Source organism: Pipistrellus hanaki (assembly GCF_964339955.1).
Source record: "Pipistrellus hanaki genome assembly, chromosome: 9".
NCBI classification, from domain to species: Eukaryota; Metazoa; Chordata; class Mammalia; order Chiroptera; family Vespertilionidae; genus Pipistrellus; species Pipistrellus hanaki.
This window is the reverse complement of record NC_140511.1, coordinates 65,392,202-65,410,374: the sequence shown is the minus strand read 5'-3', so window position 1 is coordinate 65,410,374 and position 18,173 is coordinate 65,392,202. Positions and strand designations below refer to the sequence as shown.

Below are 18,173 nucleotides of genomic sequence, written 5' to 3'. Positions count from 1 at the left end.
TTTGAGAGAAGTGTTATTAGTGTTACATTTTGCAGATAAATAAACAAGACTTGACATTACAATGGACAAACTATTGGGAAGTGAAAAAATTGACTTGAGTGCAGGCTTCAACAGAAAAATTAACACCCAAATATCTAATTTTTCTGTATAGTTTCATTTTATCTCAATCAGAAGATTTTTCTGGTATATATATGCATATGCACACATATACAAATACTTGTGTATCTTCTAGTAAATCTAATCTCCTAACATCAGAGCCTGTGGAGTTCTTGTGCTAGTAAAGAAAACTCTGTAACATCATGAAAGATACTGAAAGGGGCCTGTGGGGAGTTAAAAGAGGGTACATTTTGGATAAATGGTGATGGAAAAAGATTTTACGTGGGTGATAAACACAATATAATATAGAGATGATGTATAATAGAACTATATATCTGAAGTCTATATCATTTTATTAAGCAATGTTACTGAATTTTACTAATAAGAGAGAAATATGGTAATTGACCATTCGTTTGTATCTCCCACAGCCAATCAGGAGAAAATATGCAAATTAGCAGGAAAAAGAATGCTGTGACCACTGAGCCAGCCAGAACAGGCAGGTGGCTTGGATCGCCCCAGGATGGAGGAAGCTTGGTTTCCTACATTGTCGGGGGTGACTCAAGCTTCCTACCCTCCCTGGCCAGCCACTGAAGGAGGTGCCTGTGGGTGGCAGCCACAGAGCTGGCCTGAGTGCCCAGGAGGCTTGCATTGCTTGGACAGACCACCAAGGGAGGGGTCTGCAAATGGCCCTCAGCCCCTCACCAAGGCTGGCCAAACCACCATTGGGGTGAGGGTCCCCATTGGGGGTCATCTTAGTCTAAAAATAGCCCTGAGCCCCTTATCCAGGCTGGCTATGCCCCCATGCGGTGAGGATCTCCATGGAGGGGCATGGCAGCCTGCAAACAGCTATCAGCCCCTCACCACAGATGCCAGGCACCCCAAGGTAGACCCCCACCCTCATGGGAGTGTTGCCAGCTGAAAATGGCCCTCAGCCTCTCACCCAGGCTGGCCACGCCCTCTGAGCAGGGACCCTCAGCCCATGAGGGCATGGCTGGCTTGAAAACTGCCCCCACTCTCACTCAGGCTAACACCATCCCCAGTGGGGACCCTCACCCTGATCTGGGACACCATTCAGGGAAAACCAGCCAGACCCTACCAGTGCACCAGGCCTCTAATTGTACTTATAAAAGGGTTATATGCTAATTATGCTGGGAGACTTTCCAAAAGATCTTCTGGACATTATTCTGGACAAAGCCATGGTGGTGGGCCCGAGGTAGACGTGGTTACAGCCCGAGAGGGGAGGGCAGTTTTGGGTGATCAGGCAAGGATGGGACGGCAGTTGTGGGCAATCAGGGTGGTGATACAGGGTGTTGGGGGTGATAGAGTTTACGAGGAAGAGATTGGGGGTGATCAGGCTGGCAAGGGGGGCCAGTTGGAGGTGAGCAGGCCATCAGTGGGTGTCAGTTGGGGGCAATTAGGCCAGTGGGGGGGGGTAATTGAGTGTGAGAAGGATGGCAGGGGAGCAGTTGGGGGTGAGCAGGCTGGTGGGGAGGGCAGGTGCAGCTAGCAGGTCGGCAGACGGGGGGCAGTTGAGGGTGAGCAGGCCAGCATGCAGAGTGGTTAGGGGCAGTCAGGCTGGGAGGCAAGTGAGCAGTTAGGAAATAGCAGTCCCAGATTGTGAGAGGGATGTCTGACTCCCAGGTTTGGCCTGATGCCGCAGAGATCAGGCATAAACTGGCAGTTGGACATCCCCAAAGGGGTCCCAGATTGTAGAGGGTACAGACCAGGCTGAGGGACACACCCCTTGCATGCATGAATTTCATGCACCAGGATACTAGCAAATTTAATAAAAATAACACTCTAAGATAACATCATGCCATTAAAAACTGACTGGCATCAGTGCAGACCGTTTTTCAATTTATCCTTATTGTGTTGAGTATTACACATGTCCCCCAATTTACCCCTATTACTCTGCTCTACCCGGCTCACACTCTAATCCAGGACTTCACTGCAGTATTGTCTGTGTCTATGGGCTCTGCATGTATCATATAACTTACTTGATTGATCTCTTCCTGCTCCCTCCCCTTGAGATTCATCCCTCTGTTAGATGCTTCCATGTCTCTGGACCCAGTTTGTTCATCAATTTATTTTGTTCATTAGATTCCACAGAAAAGTGAGATCATGTGATCTTATTTGTCTGACTGGCTTATTTCATTGAACATAATATTCCCCAGTTTCCTTTATGTTGTCTCAAAAAGTAAGAACTTCTTCTTTTTACAGTTTCACAGTATTCCATTGTGTAACTGTACCACAGCTTTTGTATCCACTCATCTATTGATGGGTACTTGGCCTATTTCCAAGTCTTAGCTGTTGTAACACTGCTATGAACATAGGAGTACGTATACTAGTATTATTTTCTACCAGTGTTTCAGGATTCTTAGGGTATATTTATTTATTGTGTTTTTTCTTCTAATTACCTTATGAAGTAATAAAGATATTGACTTTCACAGAAGTCTCATAAGAGATAAGCTCTAGTGTTCTGAAGATTGTAGTCTCTTCACTGGGTATAAATTTGGTATTAATCAAAGGGATTTGCAGTTTATGCCATGAAGGGTAAGTTTTATTTTGTCACATGTCACTTCACTATTACCAAAGTAAATACTATGAGAAAAAGTGTTTGAATAAATGCACTACATATATTTGTTTACCATTGACTTACCTGACAAAGATAATGATTCCATTGTTGATTTAGATTTCCACATATTGGATTATATTAGTTAAGATTGTTGAATATTCTGTAATTTAAATATTTTAAAAGACTACAATATTAAAGGTATAAATCAAAATCTATTTTACTAAAAATACTTTATTGTTGAAAATATTATATATGTCTCCTTCCTCCCTGCCCCAATGACCCCTTCTATTCTGCCTCTTCTCTTCCCCTCTACCTGATCCCTGTCCCTAGTCTTAACCATTTTAATTTTTAAAAAATTAAAGAATATGTGTCCCATTCTTCCACTAAACATTGATCCTTCTTCTCTGGAACCTTGCATTGATAAACACTATGCTGTAGCTGATTCTGTGTATATGTGGTTTTATGTGTATGCGCCAGTCCCATGAGAGAGAAAGGAAGTGAAGGGTTGGGCATTTTTAAGAAGGGAAGGGAACAGGAAAACTATCATTGATGCATTCTAATCACACACACACATTTGTACAAATTCACACATTCTTTAATAAAGATCTATGTATATGGAGGAATAATGGAAATAGAAGCTGGAATTTACATTTTCAATGAAAACTAAAGTTTTGAAATTTTATTTAAGCATCCTACCTGGAATAATTTGATAAATTAAATGGAACTATGTTAATTTTAAAGCATTTTCTACATGTGTAATATATAACATTCTTTACAAATCTTATATGGCAAATAATAACGCACAGGAAAAACATTTGATATTTACACATTTTCTATGGCTAGCATCATGTGATATTGTGACTTTTGTTGCTTAAGACTTTATATCTTTATTTCCCTAGGCAATATTTTATTACAATAGACTTCATTTTTGGAGATTCAGTGAAGATACAGAATGATTAGATATGGAAACAGGATCATAAATAACTTTTTAAATTTGTCATAACTTAGGTAAATATAAGGTGATTACCTTGTATGATATATATACTGTAAAATTATAGAATGTAATTACTACAAAAATAATTCTACTCAAAAACTGTAGCCTTGAACCAGCCTTTAAAAGATAATTAAATATTCTACTTAGTTCAGAAAAATTATCAAACAATCACAGAAATAGAGGCATCCTTTTCCTGGTGATTGCATTCCATAAAGTCTTCTTTACTTCCTTATTATGAATTTTCCTTCATAAGTGTTGCCGTCTTTTTTTTTTTTTTTTAGCAAGCCTTGATTCCCACTCACTTTTCTCCAGAGTTGTACTAAGCCAACTCCTTGCTACCTTCATGTTAATAATGTTTAACTTTTTTAAATTTTTTATTCTTGAGGAATAATTAACATATAACAGTATATTAGTGTCAGTTGAAAAATATAATAAATCAATATATATATATAGACTCTGAAATGATCACCACAGTAAGTCTAGCTTATCATCCATCATTATACATATTTACAAATTTTTTCCTCATGATGAAGAGTTTTAAGATCTACTATCTTTGCAACTTTTAAATATGCAGTATAGTCATATTAACTATTGTCACCATGCTTTACATTACATCCCCATTACTTGTTATTTTATAACTGGAGTTTGTAAGGGAAATATAAGGGAAATAAAAGCTGGTGAGTTTACAGTTGCAATTTAAACTGTAGTTCTGAAATTTTATTTGATTATTCTATGAGGGGATAATTTAATACATAACATTAAAATATTTTAAATTTAAGCATTTTTGATATGTTCTATATAATAGTCTTTGCAAATAATAAAGCACAGGGAAGTAGTTTATGAATAAATACAAATATTTTCTATGGCTAGTTTCATGTGATATTATGATTTATGTTGCTAAGTAGTCTACACCTTTATTTCAATAGGCAAGATTTTATTACAAACAGGCCTTATTTTTGAGCATCCAGAGAGGATGAAGAATGGTTTAGATGAGTGTCCATGGTCTTACATAAGTTTGGTAATTTACATTATGCTTAGGTAAATTAAGGTAGCTTTTCTTATACAATATATATGTTTCAGTGTTACAAAACATGATTACTTGGAAATATTCTTATGAAAAACTGTAGGCTTGAATAGCGTTTTCAAGTTCCTTAAATACTCTGCTATGTTCAGAAAACTAACCAATTAATCACAGCAATGAGGGATCCTTTTTCTGGTGATTACATTCCATAAAGCCTTCTTCACTTCCTTATTCCTGAGGCTGTAGATCAGAGGATTCAACATAGGGATCACCACCGTGTAGAACACGGAAGCCACTTTGTCCTGACCCAGAGAGTAGCTGGTTGTTGGTCTCAGGTAAGTATATATGATGGTGGAATAGAACAGAATTATGGCTGTCAGGTGAGAGATACACGTTGAGAAAGCTTTGTGTCTCCCCTCCCCTGAATGCATACGAAAGATGGAATAGAGAATGTAGGAGTAGGAGGTGAGAATGACCAGCAGAACCCCCACCAGATTTACTCCAACAAAAGTAGAAATGATGCTCTCATTCAAACGTGTGTCAGAACACGAGAGCTTGAAGAGAGGAGGGCTATCACAGAAGAAGTGGTGGATGACATTGGAACTGCAGAAAGGCAAATTGCTTATATAACTTGTATGTATAACGGAGTTCAAAGCCCCTGCTGCCATTTTAAGGCAGACTGTCCTGGTCATGACCAAGGGGTACAGTAGAGGGTTGCATATGGCCACATACCGGTCATAGGCCATTAAGCCAAAGAGGATGCATTCAGTTGTGGCCAAGGCGATAAAGAAGTACATCTGCAGAAAGCAGCCAGCAAAGGAGATGGTTTTCTTCTCTGACAATAGATCCACCAGCATCTTTGGGGTGATGGTGGATGAATAACAAACATCCACAAAGGACAGGTTAGCCAGGAAGAAATACATGGGTGTGTGGAGTCTGGAATCAGCCCTGATTAAGAGGATCATTCCAACATTCCCCGAAACTGTCAGTGTGTAAATGGCAAAAAAGAGCACAAAGAGGATAATCTGTAGCTCCAACGTGTCTGCTTGTCCCAGCAGGATGAATTTGGTCACCAAAGTATAATTAGTTCTCATCATGTATTACACATATAGTTTGCTTAAGCTCATATTAAGTTGAATGTCTCTTTTTTTTTAATAAAATATTTTTATTGATTTCAAAGAAGAAGGTAGAGGGCTAGAGAGATAGAAACATCAATAATGACAGAGAATACTTGAATGGCTACATTTTTGCACAATCCCTTCTAGGGATTGAGCCTGTAACTGGCATATGCCCTGGTTGGGAATCAAACTGTGACCTCCTGGTTCATAGGTTGATGCTCAACCACTGAGCCATGCCAGCCTAGTTGAATGTATCAGTTTTGAAAAGTTTACAAGTACAGTAGAAATTTTAATGAGGACATTCACAAGTGGGAAAAAAGTAAGATAGCATAGTAAATATTAATAGAATAACTGAAGTTAGAGAAAATTAGTAGACAAATGGACAAGCCTTTGAATTTATCAATTAATTGTCTGCATTGAACCTGGGTTGTAGGTCTCTCAATAAATTACTGTTCAATTCCACATACTTCACTTAAGTTTCTATAAATGCAACCAACATTTGGAGTTCTATTTTTTCTTATCATCCCATATGCAAAATGTGAAGGATACAGATATTCTTGTTAAAGTGTAATTCCAATTTCTAAACTAGTATGTAGTTTTGGCTCAGATACATTTTCCCTCAACACCACTCTGTTTATTCTCCAACTCCCCAATTCATTCATTGCCTCCAAAAAGTAGTTCTCATGTATCCCAAGCAGAAAAATAGTGACAATTTCAAATAGCCAACTTTTGACATCCTTCAATCCTAAAGACTGACTTTGTGATGTTCTCTCAAATTATTATTCTACTTACAATTTACGTTATCAAAATAATGCCTTATTGTAGTACATGCTACCTGTTCATTTTGGTGAATAACAGCACCAAATCCTTACCACTGTCTTCCCATTGTCTTACCTGCGTAGTCTTTGGTTTTCTTTCCCTCTCTTTTTTAAATCAGCATTTCTCAGTTGTAGCTAAAAAGAAAATGTTTTCAAAGAAATTTTTCACTTTTAAATGAGATGGAATGCAGTGAAAGTTTGAATGACCTCTTTGTAAAAATTTGAGATGCCTTCTGAGAAAATACATGTTGCTCCACTTTTATTTTGTTTTCCTGGAAGAAAATTGGGTGACCACAGAGACTAAGTTATATTGTTTAATTGTGTAGTTAAATCTCCAGAGGCAGAAAGTTTCAGTCTCAAAGGAAAATAAAATAAGATCAAAGGCAGTTATGTGGAACCAAACATTGCATCATCAGATGGCTCCTAATCTCTGTATTACTTTAAAGACTTTGCCAATGTAAAAAAATAAAAAATAAAAAAAATAAAAGCCTATTTACATTGCCCATCTTTTTGTGTTTTTAGATGCTTCCAAAAGAACATAGCCCACTACTAAATTCTTTTTCTCCCTTCCAGTGTATGTGGTATGTTTATGAGTGTGTGTTTGTGTGTGTGTTTATAACCCTCCCTTTGTCTGGAAAACTTCATCTCTAATCCAACCCTGTTCTGGAGTGAAATTAATGAGAAGATAAAACTAATATTCATTGTACAATGTTTAAAGCAAAACCATTAACTTTTGTGACAGCATGGATGGACCTGGAGAATATTATGTTGAATGACAACTATCACATAATCTTACTTAAATGTGGAATCTAATGGACATAATAAATGACAAACAAAACAGGTCTCCTGGCATGGATGCATGGAACAGACTGACATATCTCAGGTAGGGATGAGGGCAGATGGGAAGAAATTAACCAAAGAAATAATGGGCATATATGCATAACCAATAAGCACAAACAATAATGTGGTGAAGTCCTGGGTTAGGGCAGAGTTTTGAAGGAGGGAGGCTGTGTGTGTGTGTGGGGGGGGGGGAGGGTTGATGGACATCTGTAATATTATCAACAATGAAAAAGAGCCTATACCCTGAGCAAATCGGACATTGAGTAAAAAAACGAATTTCTTTTCTATGATTTAAAAATTGTCTTATTTTTCTGCAATTATTATCTATAATTCTTATCCTCCAAGGGGGTAAAATTATAGATTTTCTATATCTCAATTCACAAGTAAAACAATGTAAAATAAACCACATTGAGAGTCAGATGCATGGAGAATTTATTTGCATAGAGAATGCATATGCAGTCATGAAATACTATATCACAATTTTCCATTTGAATTTTCAGTTCACCTCTACAATGTGGTTGGCATTATTATGTTACATATTTTATAGTTGAGGGAAGCAAGACATAGAGCTATTAAATGCTTTTTTTCAATGAACAAACTGTTAGGGAGCGGGAGAGTCAATCTGAAAACAATTTTGTAAGAAAGAGTGAATACCTAGCAACTTAAGTTCCATGTCCTATTTCATTTAACATTTTATTTAGTCACTTAGATTACACACATACACACATGTGTATATCTTATATGTACTTGTGTGTATAATTTTCAGTGTGTATCTTCTAGCAAATCTAATCTTCCAAACTTCAAAGTAGTTAAAGTATCTCTTCCTGTGAAGAAAAATCTGTTATATTATGTTAAATATTGTTTTAAAACTTGATTTGCAAAGTTCCTAACCTCAAGCCTTAAAAATCTGCTCCTTTTGGCATCTAACAAATATATAATATTTATTTACTAATGTATGAAACTTAACTTAAAATATGAACATACTTAAAAAATAATTTGTAATTGCGATCCCAGAAATGTGAATTAATAGAGACAGAAAGAAAATCAGCATAGTGAGTTATAGTAGGGGAAGTACAGAATGTTATAAAGAAAGAAGAGAATAATATTATTAAACTATAAATAAAACAGGGCTAAGAAAGGAGATTGAACTTACTGAACAAGAGATTATAAATTAAAATCTTAAAAAAGGTTATTTAAAGAAGAAGCAGAAATAATAATAAATAAAAAAATTCCAACTAAAAATTATTATACCATAGGTATAATAAACCTATGGTACAATAAACCTAAAAAAAGTAAGTTTCCAACTGTTTTTAGGTGGACAGTTTGGTGAGTTTTGACATCACCTATTGTTTTATAACCATCACAATCAGCACAGAATACTTTATGCAGTTTAATAACTTCCATTATACCCCTTACAGACAGCTCTGGCCACTCTCCTTTTTTTCCCTTTTCACCCTGCAAATTAATGTCTAATTGATGTCCTAATGTTTTTTTTTCCAAAACACTATCCTTTTTTAATATTGATAGATTTACTTTTTTATAAAATTTATTTGACCATATATGTTTGGATCAATTTCTAAACTTTTTATACTATTCTTGATTACTGGCTTGATTGCTGTAGCTTCATAATACATTTGAAATCAGATAGTATTTGTTACAATATGTTTTTTTCCCAAAATTTTGGCTGTTTTTAGTTCTTTAAATTTACTACTAAGTTTTGGGTTTTAAATTTCTACAAAAGGACTGCTGGGAGTTAATCAGTATTACTTTGTATTTGTAGATCAATTAGGAGACAGTAGATGTCTTAACAGTAATGAGTCTTCCAGACCATAAGCACATTATATTTCTTCATTTATAGAGATTTTAAATTTCCCTCATCATTATTTTGTTGCTGATAATATTTTGCTGTATATAGTTCTCATACATATTTCATTATACTTACCCCTATGTGTTTCATGTTTTGATACTACTACAAAGGGTATTTCATATATTTAAATTTTGGAATTAATGTGTTATTTTTCTCTCTTCCAAACTTTATTCATTTTTCTCATTAGTTTGATTTTTCTTTTTTGCCTTTTGCACTGGTAGAACCATCAGTACCATGCAGAATGGAAGTGGTGAGGAAACAGATATCCATAGAAGGAAAACATTGATTCATTTTGTCATTAAATATATTAGCTATAGGTTTTTGTATATTCCCTTTATCAAGTTCAGAAGTGATAATTCTGTTTTTAATTTGCTAAAATATTTTGTTATGATTAAATGTTTATTATTTTAAATAATTGTTTCTTCATCCACTGATATGATTGTGGGTTTTTTTTAGAATGACATTATAGTGAATTGCATTGATTTATTTTTTACTGTTAAGTATTAATTTACTGAGTTCATTGGAAAATCCTACTTGTTAATGATTTTCTATTTTATTTAAGTGAGATAAATAGATATTTTATTGCTATAATTGTATAATTGCAAAAGAAAGCTAATAGTCATTAAATGAATAAAATCAGCTAAACAAGGTGCTAAGTATTTACATGTGTTATCTCAGTCAACACAAGAATATGATAGTGGTCAATTATTCACAATTTACAAATTAATAAAAGTAAAATTAAATAAGTAGCTCAATGTCTCATAGTTGTGAAATGACAAAACTAATATTCAAATCCAGGTGGCTTTATTTTGTCATAGATCTCACTCAAATATCTGATCATTCAAGACATATTTCTTTGTACTCACTCAGATAATTGAGAAACAAACAAAAATTAGGGTTCCTTGGATTCTTCTTAATAGCATTGAGCTTATAATTTAGAACTCCATCACATAACTAAATGCATGCCCTAAGGTGTCTTTAAGTATCTGATAGAGATGATAGAATCTACAGGATACATCTTTTTCTTTGGTGGTATAATTTAAGGATTTTTGTTGTTGATGTTTTTTAATCAAAGATCTCCAGTGAAGGAGACATATGTATATTATATTGTAACTTGCCACTTTACAGTCAGTTCATTATCTTTCTCATTTAAAATAAATAATTCAAGCCACTTCACTGGAATAAAGTAATTGTTTATCCAAATTCCTTCTGGGGTTATGGATTATCTTGGGGCAATGTCCCACTAGTCACAAACTACATGATAAATACTCATTCCTTATAAGATATATTACAAGATGGATTCACTATGCCATTGCTCCATAACTGGAGAGAAAATGTTGCCAGTGTCTTATCCAAAATAAATTCTATAATTCAAAATTCTAGATGATACTGAGGTAAGTGACTGATTATCTAAAGCATCAACAAAATATCTTGTGTGAGTGTCACAGATAATATTGCCTTAGATAGCATGTGTCTTCATTAACTCTGTAGGATGGAGAAGTGGGTATAAGTCGGTGAGGGGCTATAATTCTAACCTAACCATAATCATGACAGTTTCCAAAATTCACTGTTTGATTCATAGTGTTCCTTATTGTTATGAGGGGGAAACTGACTGTGCCTAATGGTCTAATGAAACTGAGTAAGCTAAATGAATTAAGCTAAATTTCATCAGCAGGATAAACCTTAGTCTCCATGGGCAAAGAGAGTATGCCTAGGTTATGTTTGTTCCATGTTTTGTCTGAGGTATAGTTATGCTCAAAGACTTAGATCGTCTTTGCCATTTTTTAAATGCAAGTTCTCTGTGGGAACTGTAATTCATAACAAAAAGATTTCACAAGCCAATAGCATATAGGATAATATCTCTTAATGAGTCAACATAAATAAACTACTCCAAACTAATGATAGATTCTCTATGCTATTTTTCTAGGCAAAGGGGAAATAAAAGAAATAAAGTCTAATGTTAGTTGAAGTGTACCTGTGCACAAGTTGGCTCTCGGAGGAGTCAGCTAAGGCACACAAGCACTGATGTCTGGCTGTCAGCATTAATGGAAATCCTTTGTTGCTAGAGCTTAATACTCTCCTATCAGAAGAAAGGTACTGGTGTTGGCAGGCAAGATGATCTCCTTCATGAGACTGATTCATGTCTCCGCTGCCAACTAAGACTAGTCTTGACATGATAGGAACTAATGTCCTAAGGTGTATGGAGAGCTATGTTGGTCAGCAAAGAGTAGCCTTGCCAAGACCAAACACTCAGTAAGTCCTCATGTACTCTTGGTATCTGAAATTTTAAAGTTCATTATGTCATAGTGGCTCCTCAATCTGTTTATATCAATAACTACTCAATAGCACAGTAATTTGAATGACATCATCCTCATATGGCCTCCTCAAAAAAAATCACCTTTTGATCAGAATAACTTTATTTAAACCATAAACAAATACAGCAGGTCCTCTAATAACACTATTTTGTTCAGCATCATTTTATAGTAATGTTGATGTGACCCTGTAGGAACTTAACCTTGTTCATATCAAGTAAGCTAGGGCAAAACTGGTTTTGTTTTACTTCATTTCCCCCAAATTTCAAGAACTTATCTATGATAAGTGAGTACTTACTATAGATCAAAATAATGTCACAAGTCATACAAGTAGATCAAAATGACTTTATTAAGTCATAAGCAAATCAAGTATATTTAAAATCATAACAAATAAATGCACAACATTTCTACAACTGTCAGGGAACTTATGATTTTCAAATCAGATGTTAACATAAATAATTATAACGGTATTAATAATAGATAATTGATGCATTTTAATATATCTATAATATAATGAGCCCTGTAAATAGTGCTATGTTATCTAGTTTAATCCTGGTCTTAGCCTTATAGTATATTATTACGCAATTTAAACAAAACAAAGAAATTTAGAAGTTCATAAAGAAGTTCAATGACTTATATAACATTAGATATGGCATCTGAGGTTAAACTTACTTTTGCCTATGTGTGTTTAGCCACTATAGCACAATGCCATTGGAAGAGAAGAGAGATACTTATACTTCATACTTAGTCATACTTCAAATAGCATAGCAAATAAAAATCCACTCATGGGCACAACAACAGCTTTGTCAGATGAACTTTTCTTGCAAATCAGTGGGCTCATCTTCTTTTAGGAGATTATACTGCTTTTGGCTCAAAGTAGTGTGGCATGAATCCTTCAAGAGAAATAAAATATTCTGGGATTTCAGTGTCTTAATCAACAAACCCTCTAAACAGTTTTAATTTCATGGACACTCAAAGAAGGAAAGTTGAACTTTGATCCCATTACTCATTTATGGAAAAAAGATACACACAGATTTAAATCACTAGTAAACATGTCAATTGTTGAATGATGTTGTGAATGTGACTTAGTCACCCAATTTGAAAAATAAGGGGGAAAAAGAATAAATTAGATAATTGCTGAGGTTCTTTCAGCATTAACATTTTTTTATTTTAAAATAATATAATATTCTTACAGCAGTAGAAAATATTTCAATACCATAGACACTATAATACTTTGGGTAAGAAGTGAGACCATATAAGCACAACCAATGGACACAAGACACTGGGGGAGGTGGGAGGAGGGCATGTGACAGCGGGTAGGGAAGGCTGGGGGAAAGTCAATGGGGAAAAAAGGAGATATATGTACTACTATATGTAACACTTTAAACAATTTTAAAAAAGGACTCTGTCAATATATTAGTACAAGTTATCCCCAAAATGTACACACTTTTAATAATTAAAAATGCAGTGGTTATTAAAATATATTTTATTTTCAAAACATAGTAGAATCTACAAATATTGTATGTCTACGTTTTTGGGTAACAGACTGATTTAGCTTGATGTCAGTTGGGGGGATGAGAGGAGATAAAACAACAAACATATATTAATATGCATAGCCCATAGGCATGGGGAATAGGGTAGTGGGTAAGGGCTGGGTAGAGGAAGACAGGAGGGGAAATGAGAGATATCTATAATACTATCAACAGTAAAACATATATTAAAAAATAAATAAAATGATAAAAATAAAAACAAACCAAATCTATTAAACAGAATGTCATGACTATAATTTTATTGTGCTTCTATTTGTTTCCTTAGAAGGGAGAATAAAGATATTCTTGATTCATTGATTCATGTCAACTCACGTACTCCAATACCATCTATTTTGGATGGGAAGAACAAGAAAACCAAGAAGATGTTGGAGAGTAATTATACCATGCCAACTGAGTTCCTACTTGTTGGATTCACAGATTATCTACCTCTCAGAATCACATTATTCTTGGCATTTCTCATAGTATATACACTAACTGTGGTGGGAAATATGGGTCTAGTAATCCTATATAACATCAACCCATGCTTGCAAACCCCCATGTATTATTTTCTCAGCAACTTGTCTTTCTTAGATATCAGCTATTCTACAGCAATCACTCCTAAAATGCTGGTGAATTTCTTAGCATCCAGGAGAAACATCTCTCTCGTTGGCTGTGCCCTGCAAATGTTTTTCTTTGGTTGTTTTGCTGATGCTGAGTGCCTCATCCTGGCAGCAATGGCATATGACCGCTATGCAGCCATCTGTAACCCACTGCTCTATCCTACCCTCATGTCTAGCAGAGTCTGTGTCTGCCTCATCATGCTGGCCTACCTCAGTGGTAGTATGACTTCGATGGTACATGTCTGCCTCACATTCACGCTGCCATTTTGTGGCTCCAATATTGTCAACCACTTTTTCTGTGATATCCCGCCTCTCCTGGCTTTATCATGTACAGACACCCATATCAATGAGCTTCTGCTCTTTGTCTTATGTGGTTTCATTCAGACCAGCACTTTTGTGGTCATATTTATCTCTTACTTTTGTATCCTCAGCACTGTTTTGAGCATCAAGTCCTCAGATGGCAGAAGCAAAACATTCTCCACCTGTGCTTCCCATCTCATAGCGGTCACCTTATTCTATGGAACTCTCCTGTTTATGTATCTACGTCCCACCACCAGCTATTCCCTAAACACTGATAAGGTAGTTGCAGTGTTTTATACTGTTGTTTTCCCCATGTTTAACCCTATAATCTATAGCTTCAGAAACAAAGATGTAAAAAATGCCCTCCAAAAGCTATTAGCAAGAAACTGGACTTTCAAATGAATGAGAATTTCAATCACTGAAAAATATTTAAAGCATAGCCTGCCCTTCCAATATCAGCTTGATGACTATGCCATGAACAACTTGTGTCAACTATTTTAAATTTACTTCCAGAAATAAAGATAACTTACCATTTTCACTCCTTTAAAATGCTTTCATCCTCTTATGGAAATGTTCTCTCTAAAATATTATATTCTACTCTGTGAAACATTCCTGAATTAAGTAATATTTACTCTTCAACTAGTGTTCTCATAAAGCGTTGTATTCTGATTCATTATATTCTTATTTTTAATTAAAAAGTTTTGATGTTGATATTATTGCAGGTGTTCCTCTGTTTCTCCGCTTTGCCCTTCTCCACCCACTCCTGCTTCTCCCTCCCTTGGCCTTCACTACACTATTGTCCTTGTCCATGAGATATGCATATATGCTCTTTTGCTAACCCCTGCACCTCCATTATCCAGTTACTTCCACCTGCCTCCCCTCAGGGAATGGCCAGTCTGTTCCATGTATTCATGCTTCTGGTTCCATTTTGTTCATCATTTTATTGTGTTAATGAGATTCCACATATTAATGAGATCCTATGGTATTTGTATTTCTCTGATTCATTATATTCTTTATTATGTTGTATTGAAGGTATACATTGACCTACACGTATTAGAAGTTTCTTGGCAGCAGGGAATAAATACTTTGGTTTATTTTCCAATACCTGTGTAGCACCTGGCATATGGATTATTTTTGAATTGTTCTCTTAAATTTTAGTGTACTGTATGTTCTAAAAAAACACATTAACGAGCTGAATTCTAGTCATTCTTCCATTGTGTTAGACATAAGATTGCATAAAGAAGCAGATCAGCTTCTTTAATAGTGACTTATTTTATCTAAGAGTTATAATTCATTTCTTACAAAATAAGTTTAGTTTAAAATAAATAAACCACAATGTATTTGTAAACCATAAAAGATTATCTTGGAGCAATGCCCCATTTGTCCCCCTGCAGGGGAGGGCAGTTAGGAAATTGGAGGGAAGGGGGTGAGTCGAGAGTGTAAGAAGGTAGTTTGTGCCACAGAGACAGGTTGAACTTTCCTGCACTCTTGCTGTGCTTAGGAGACACAAAGTCCTGCTAGAGGGGTGTCAACAGCAAATTAAATGTAGGCATCCTGAAAACATTTCTCAGCCACTGTTCATGCTTTCAGTCAAGCACAGAAGGTCTAGAATTTTCTTACAAAGCACGAGAAGATTCACACTGTAGAGATCTAGGCTGAGCTGGAAAGTCAGTGAAACCTCTCAGGCTGTAGGTGATTGTTGACTATGTCCCACCAGAGGTAAAGACCTGGATCAAACACAAGATGGCCCCTTCAAGGTATTTCCTGTGGCTTGAAGACTTGTATTGCAAGAGTTAATACTAAATTTTCTGCAGTGTTTAAGGGGTGGAAAGGAGAAGGGAGAGGAGAGAGAGAGAGAGAGAGAGAGAGAGAGAGAGAGAGAGAGAGAGAGAGAGAGAGAGAGAGAGAGAGAGAAGGAGAGAGACTTAACTCTTCTCACCTTGGCAAATCTATTCCCCTGACACAGGGACAAGTCAGAAGAAAAGTGAAATTTAATTGCAAAATGGTCTAGTCTCAGCCCAATTAATTATTGAACTAACAGTCAGCCTCTCATACTTTATATATTTTTAGAGAAAAGGTGAAATCCTCTTCCTTGGAAAGTACTGTCATCTTTTTGTATGCAGATTTTATTCATATACAGTACAAAGAGTCAGAAAATATAAAAGAGAGTCAGGGAAAAAGCACAAATCATAAGTAGGACCACAGAAAAACTATATGCTGGATTTAGAAAGAGACTTAATTAATACTATGATTAACATATTAAAGAAAATAGAGAAAAAAAGAAAATTATTCAAGATTAAATATTTTAAGATGTAAATAAATTTAAATAGAAAGATTCTATTATGTGATTCTATGAATTAGCTATTTTAGAAACCTTTCTAAGTATAATGATGCTGTTTTTGTATTTTTGTGACTGGCTTATTTCACTTAGCTTAATGTCCTCTAGGTTAACCCATGTTATCACAGATGTCAGGATTTTCCCATTTTTTAAGGCTGAATAATACTCTATTGCATGACTATACGACATTTTCTTTAATCATTCATCTCATGATGGGTATTTGAGCTGTTTGCATATTTTGTCTGTTGTTAATTGTGCTGTAAGAGACATGGGGGTACAAGCTTCAAGTTATAAAAAAGTCCTTTAATATAAAGTACATCATGGAGAATAGAGTCAATAATACCATAATGATTATGTATGTTGACAGATAGGTACAATGAGCCTAGCCCATGTGGCTCAGTGTTTGAATTAATCTATAAACCCCTGATCTGGGACATCTTTCAGGGCAAACTAGCCAGCCCCCACCTATGCACCAAGCCTCTATCCTATCTAATAAAAAAGTAATATGCAGATTTACCATCACTCCAACACACAAGATGGCTGCCCCCATGTGGAAACAAGATGGCCAGCACAAAATGGCCATCAGTGGAGGGTAGTTGGGAGGGATCAGTCCTGCAAGGGAGGGCATTTGTGGGAGATCAGGCCAGCAGTGGAAGGCAGCTGAGAGGGACCAGGCCTGCAAGGGAGGGAAGTTGGGGGCAATCAAGCCTGCAGGGGAGGGTAGTTAGGGGCAACCTGGCCAGCAGAGGAGGGAAGTTGTGGGTGACCGGGCCTGCAGGAAAGAGCAGTTGGGGGGAGACCCAGGCCTGCAGGGGAGAGCAGTTGGGGGGGACCAAGCCTTCAGGGGAGGGCAGTTGGGAGTGACCAGGACTTCAGGGGAGGGCAGTTAGGGGAAATCAGGCTGGCAGGGGAGTAGTTAGGCATCAATCAGACTTGCTGGGAAGTGGTTAGGGGGTGATCAGGCTGGCAGGCAAAAGCAGTTAGGGGCAATCAGGAAGGCAGGCAGGTAAACAGTTGGGATCCAGGAGTCCTGGATTGTGAGAGGGATGTCCCAGATTTAAGAGGGAGTAGGCTGGGCTGAGGAACAACCTCCCCTCCCCCTGCATGAATTTCATGCATCAGGCCTCTAGTTAATCATAACATTCAAAAAATTAAATGCCTTAAGGGAATAATTAAGTTCTTGAGAGTTTCCTAAATCCCTCAAGAAACATAGAGGAACTTCAAATAATATATTCATTATATCCTTTTAATCAGAAGATTAACTCCAGGGACCCTATTCCCATTTGGGTAAATGTATATATAAAACTGAACATTTCATCCAAACCTATTTTCTGAGATAATTGTGTTTTGGTCCTAATGATTTTGCTTTCACATTCTGCAGGCATAGTCTTTTGTTCTCATATAATAAAGGGGAAGTTGGAATTTGAATCCTGCTACCTATAGCTTCTATCATTTACCTAATTTATGAATGACTGTAAACATCACATAAATTGAACTATTATTTTTGTTTGTTTTTCTAGGTAACACAGAGAAATAGACCATGAGATTAAGAGGGAATGCATGATCATGAGATTCCTACATGAGCTAAGGTGTTGGGTACTTGTTTTTCCATCGGTAAGTTAAATCAACTTATTGAATATCCCATATACATACATCCTGTGCATCAGTTAAAAATACCAAAAAGAAAAAAAAAGATAGAAAGAAGAAAAATATGTTCAGATTTTAATCAGATAAATATTTCATAT

At 36.0% G+C, this 18,173-nt stretch overlaps 1 protein-coding gene across 1 annotated transcript in view; it reads left to right on the top strand.

The window, feature by feature from the left end:
* LOC311627582 (uncharacterized protein) overlaps window positions 1-18,173 on the top strand; it is a gene marked incomplete at both ends in the record, with an annotated part of 31,711 nt that overhangs the window by 11,313 nt on the left and 2,225 nt on the right. The window contains one exon of the mRNA XM_084894087.1: window positions 13,457-14,490. Within this exon, the coding sequence (XP_084750213.1) occupies window positions 13,457-14,490 (1,034 nt within the window). The remainder of the gene's footprint in view (window positions 1-13,456; window positions 14,491-18,173) is intronic.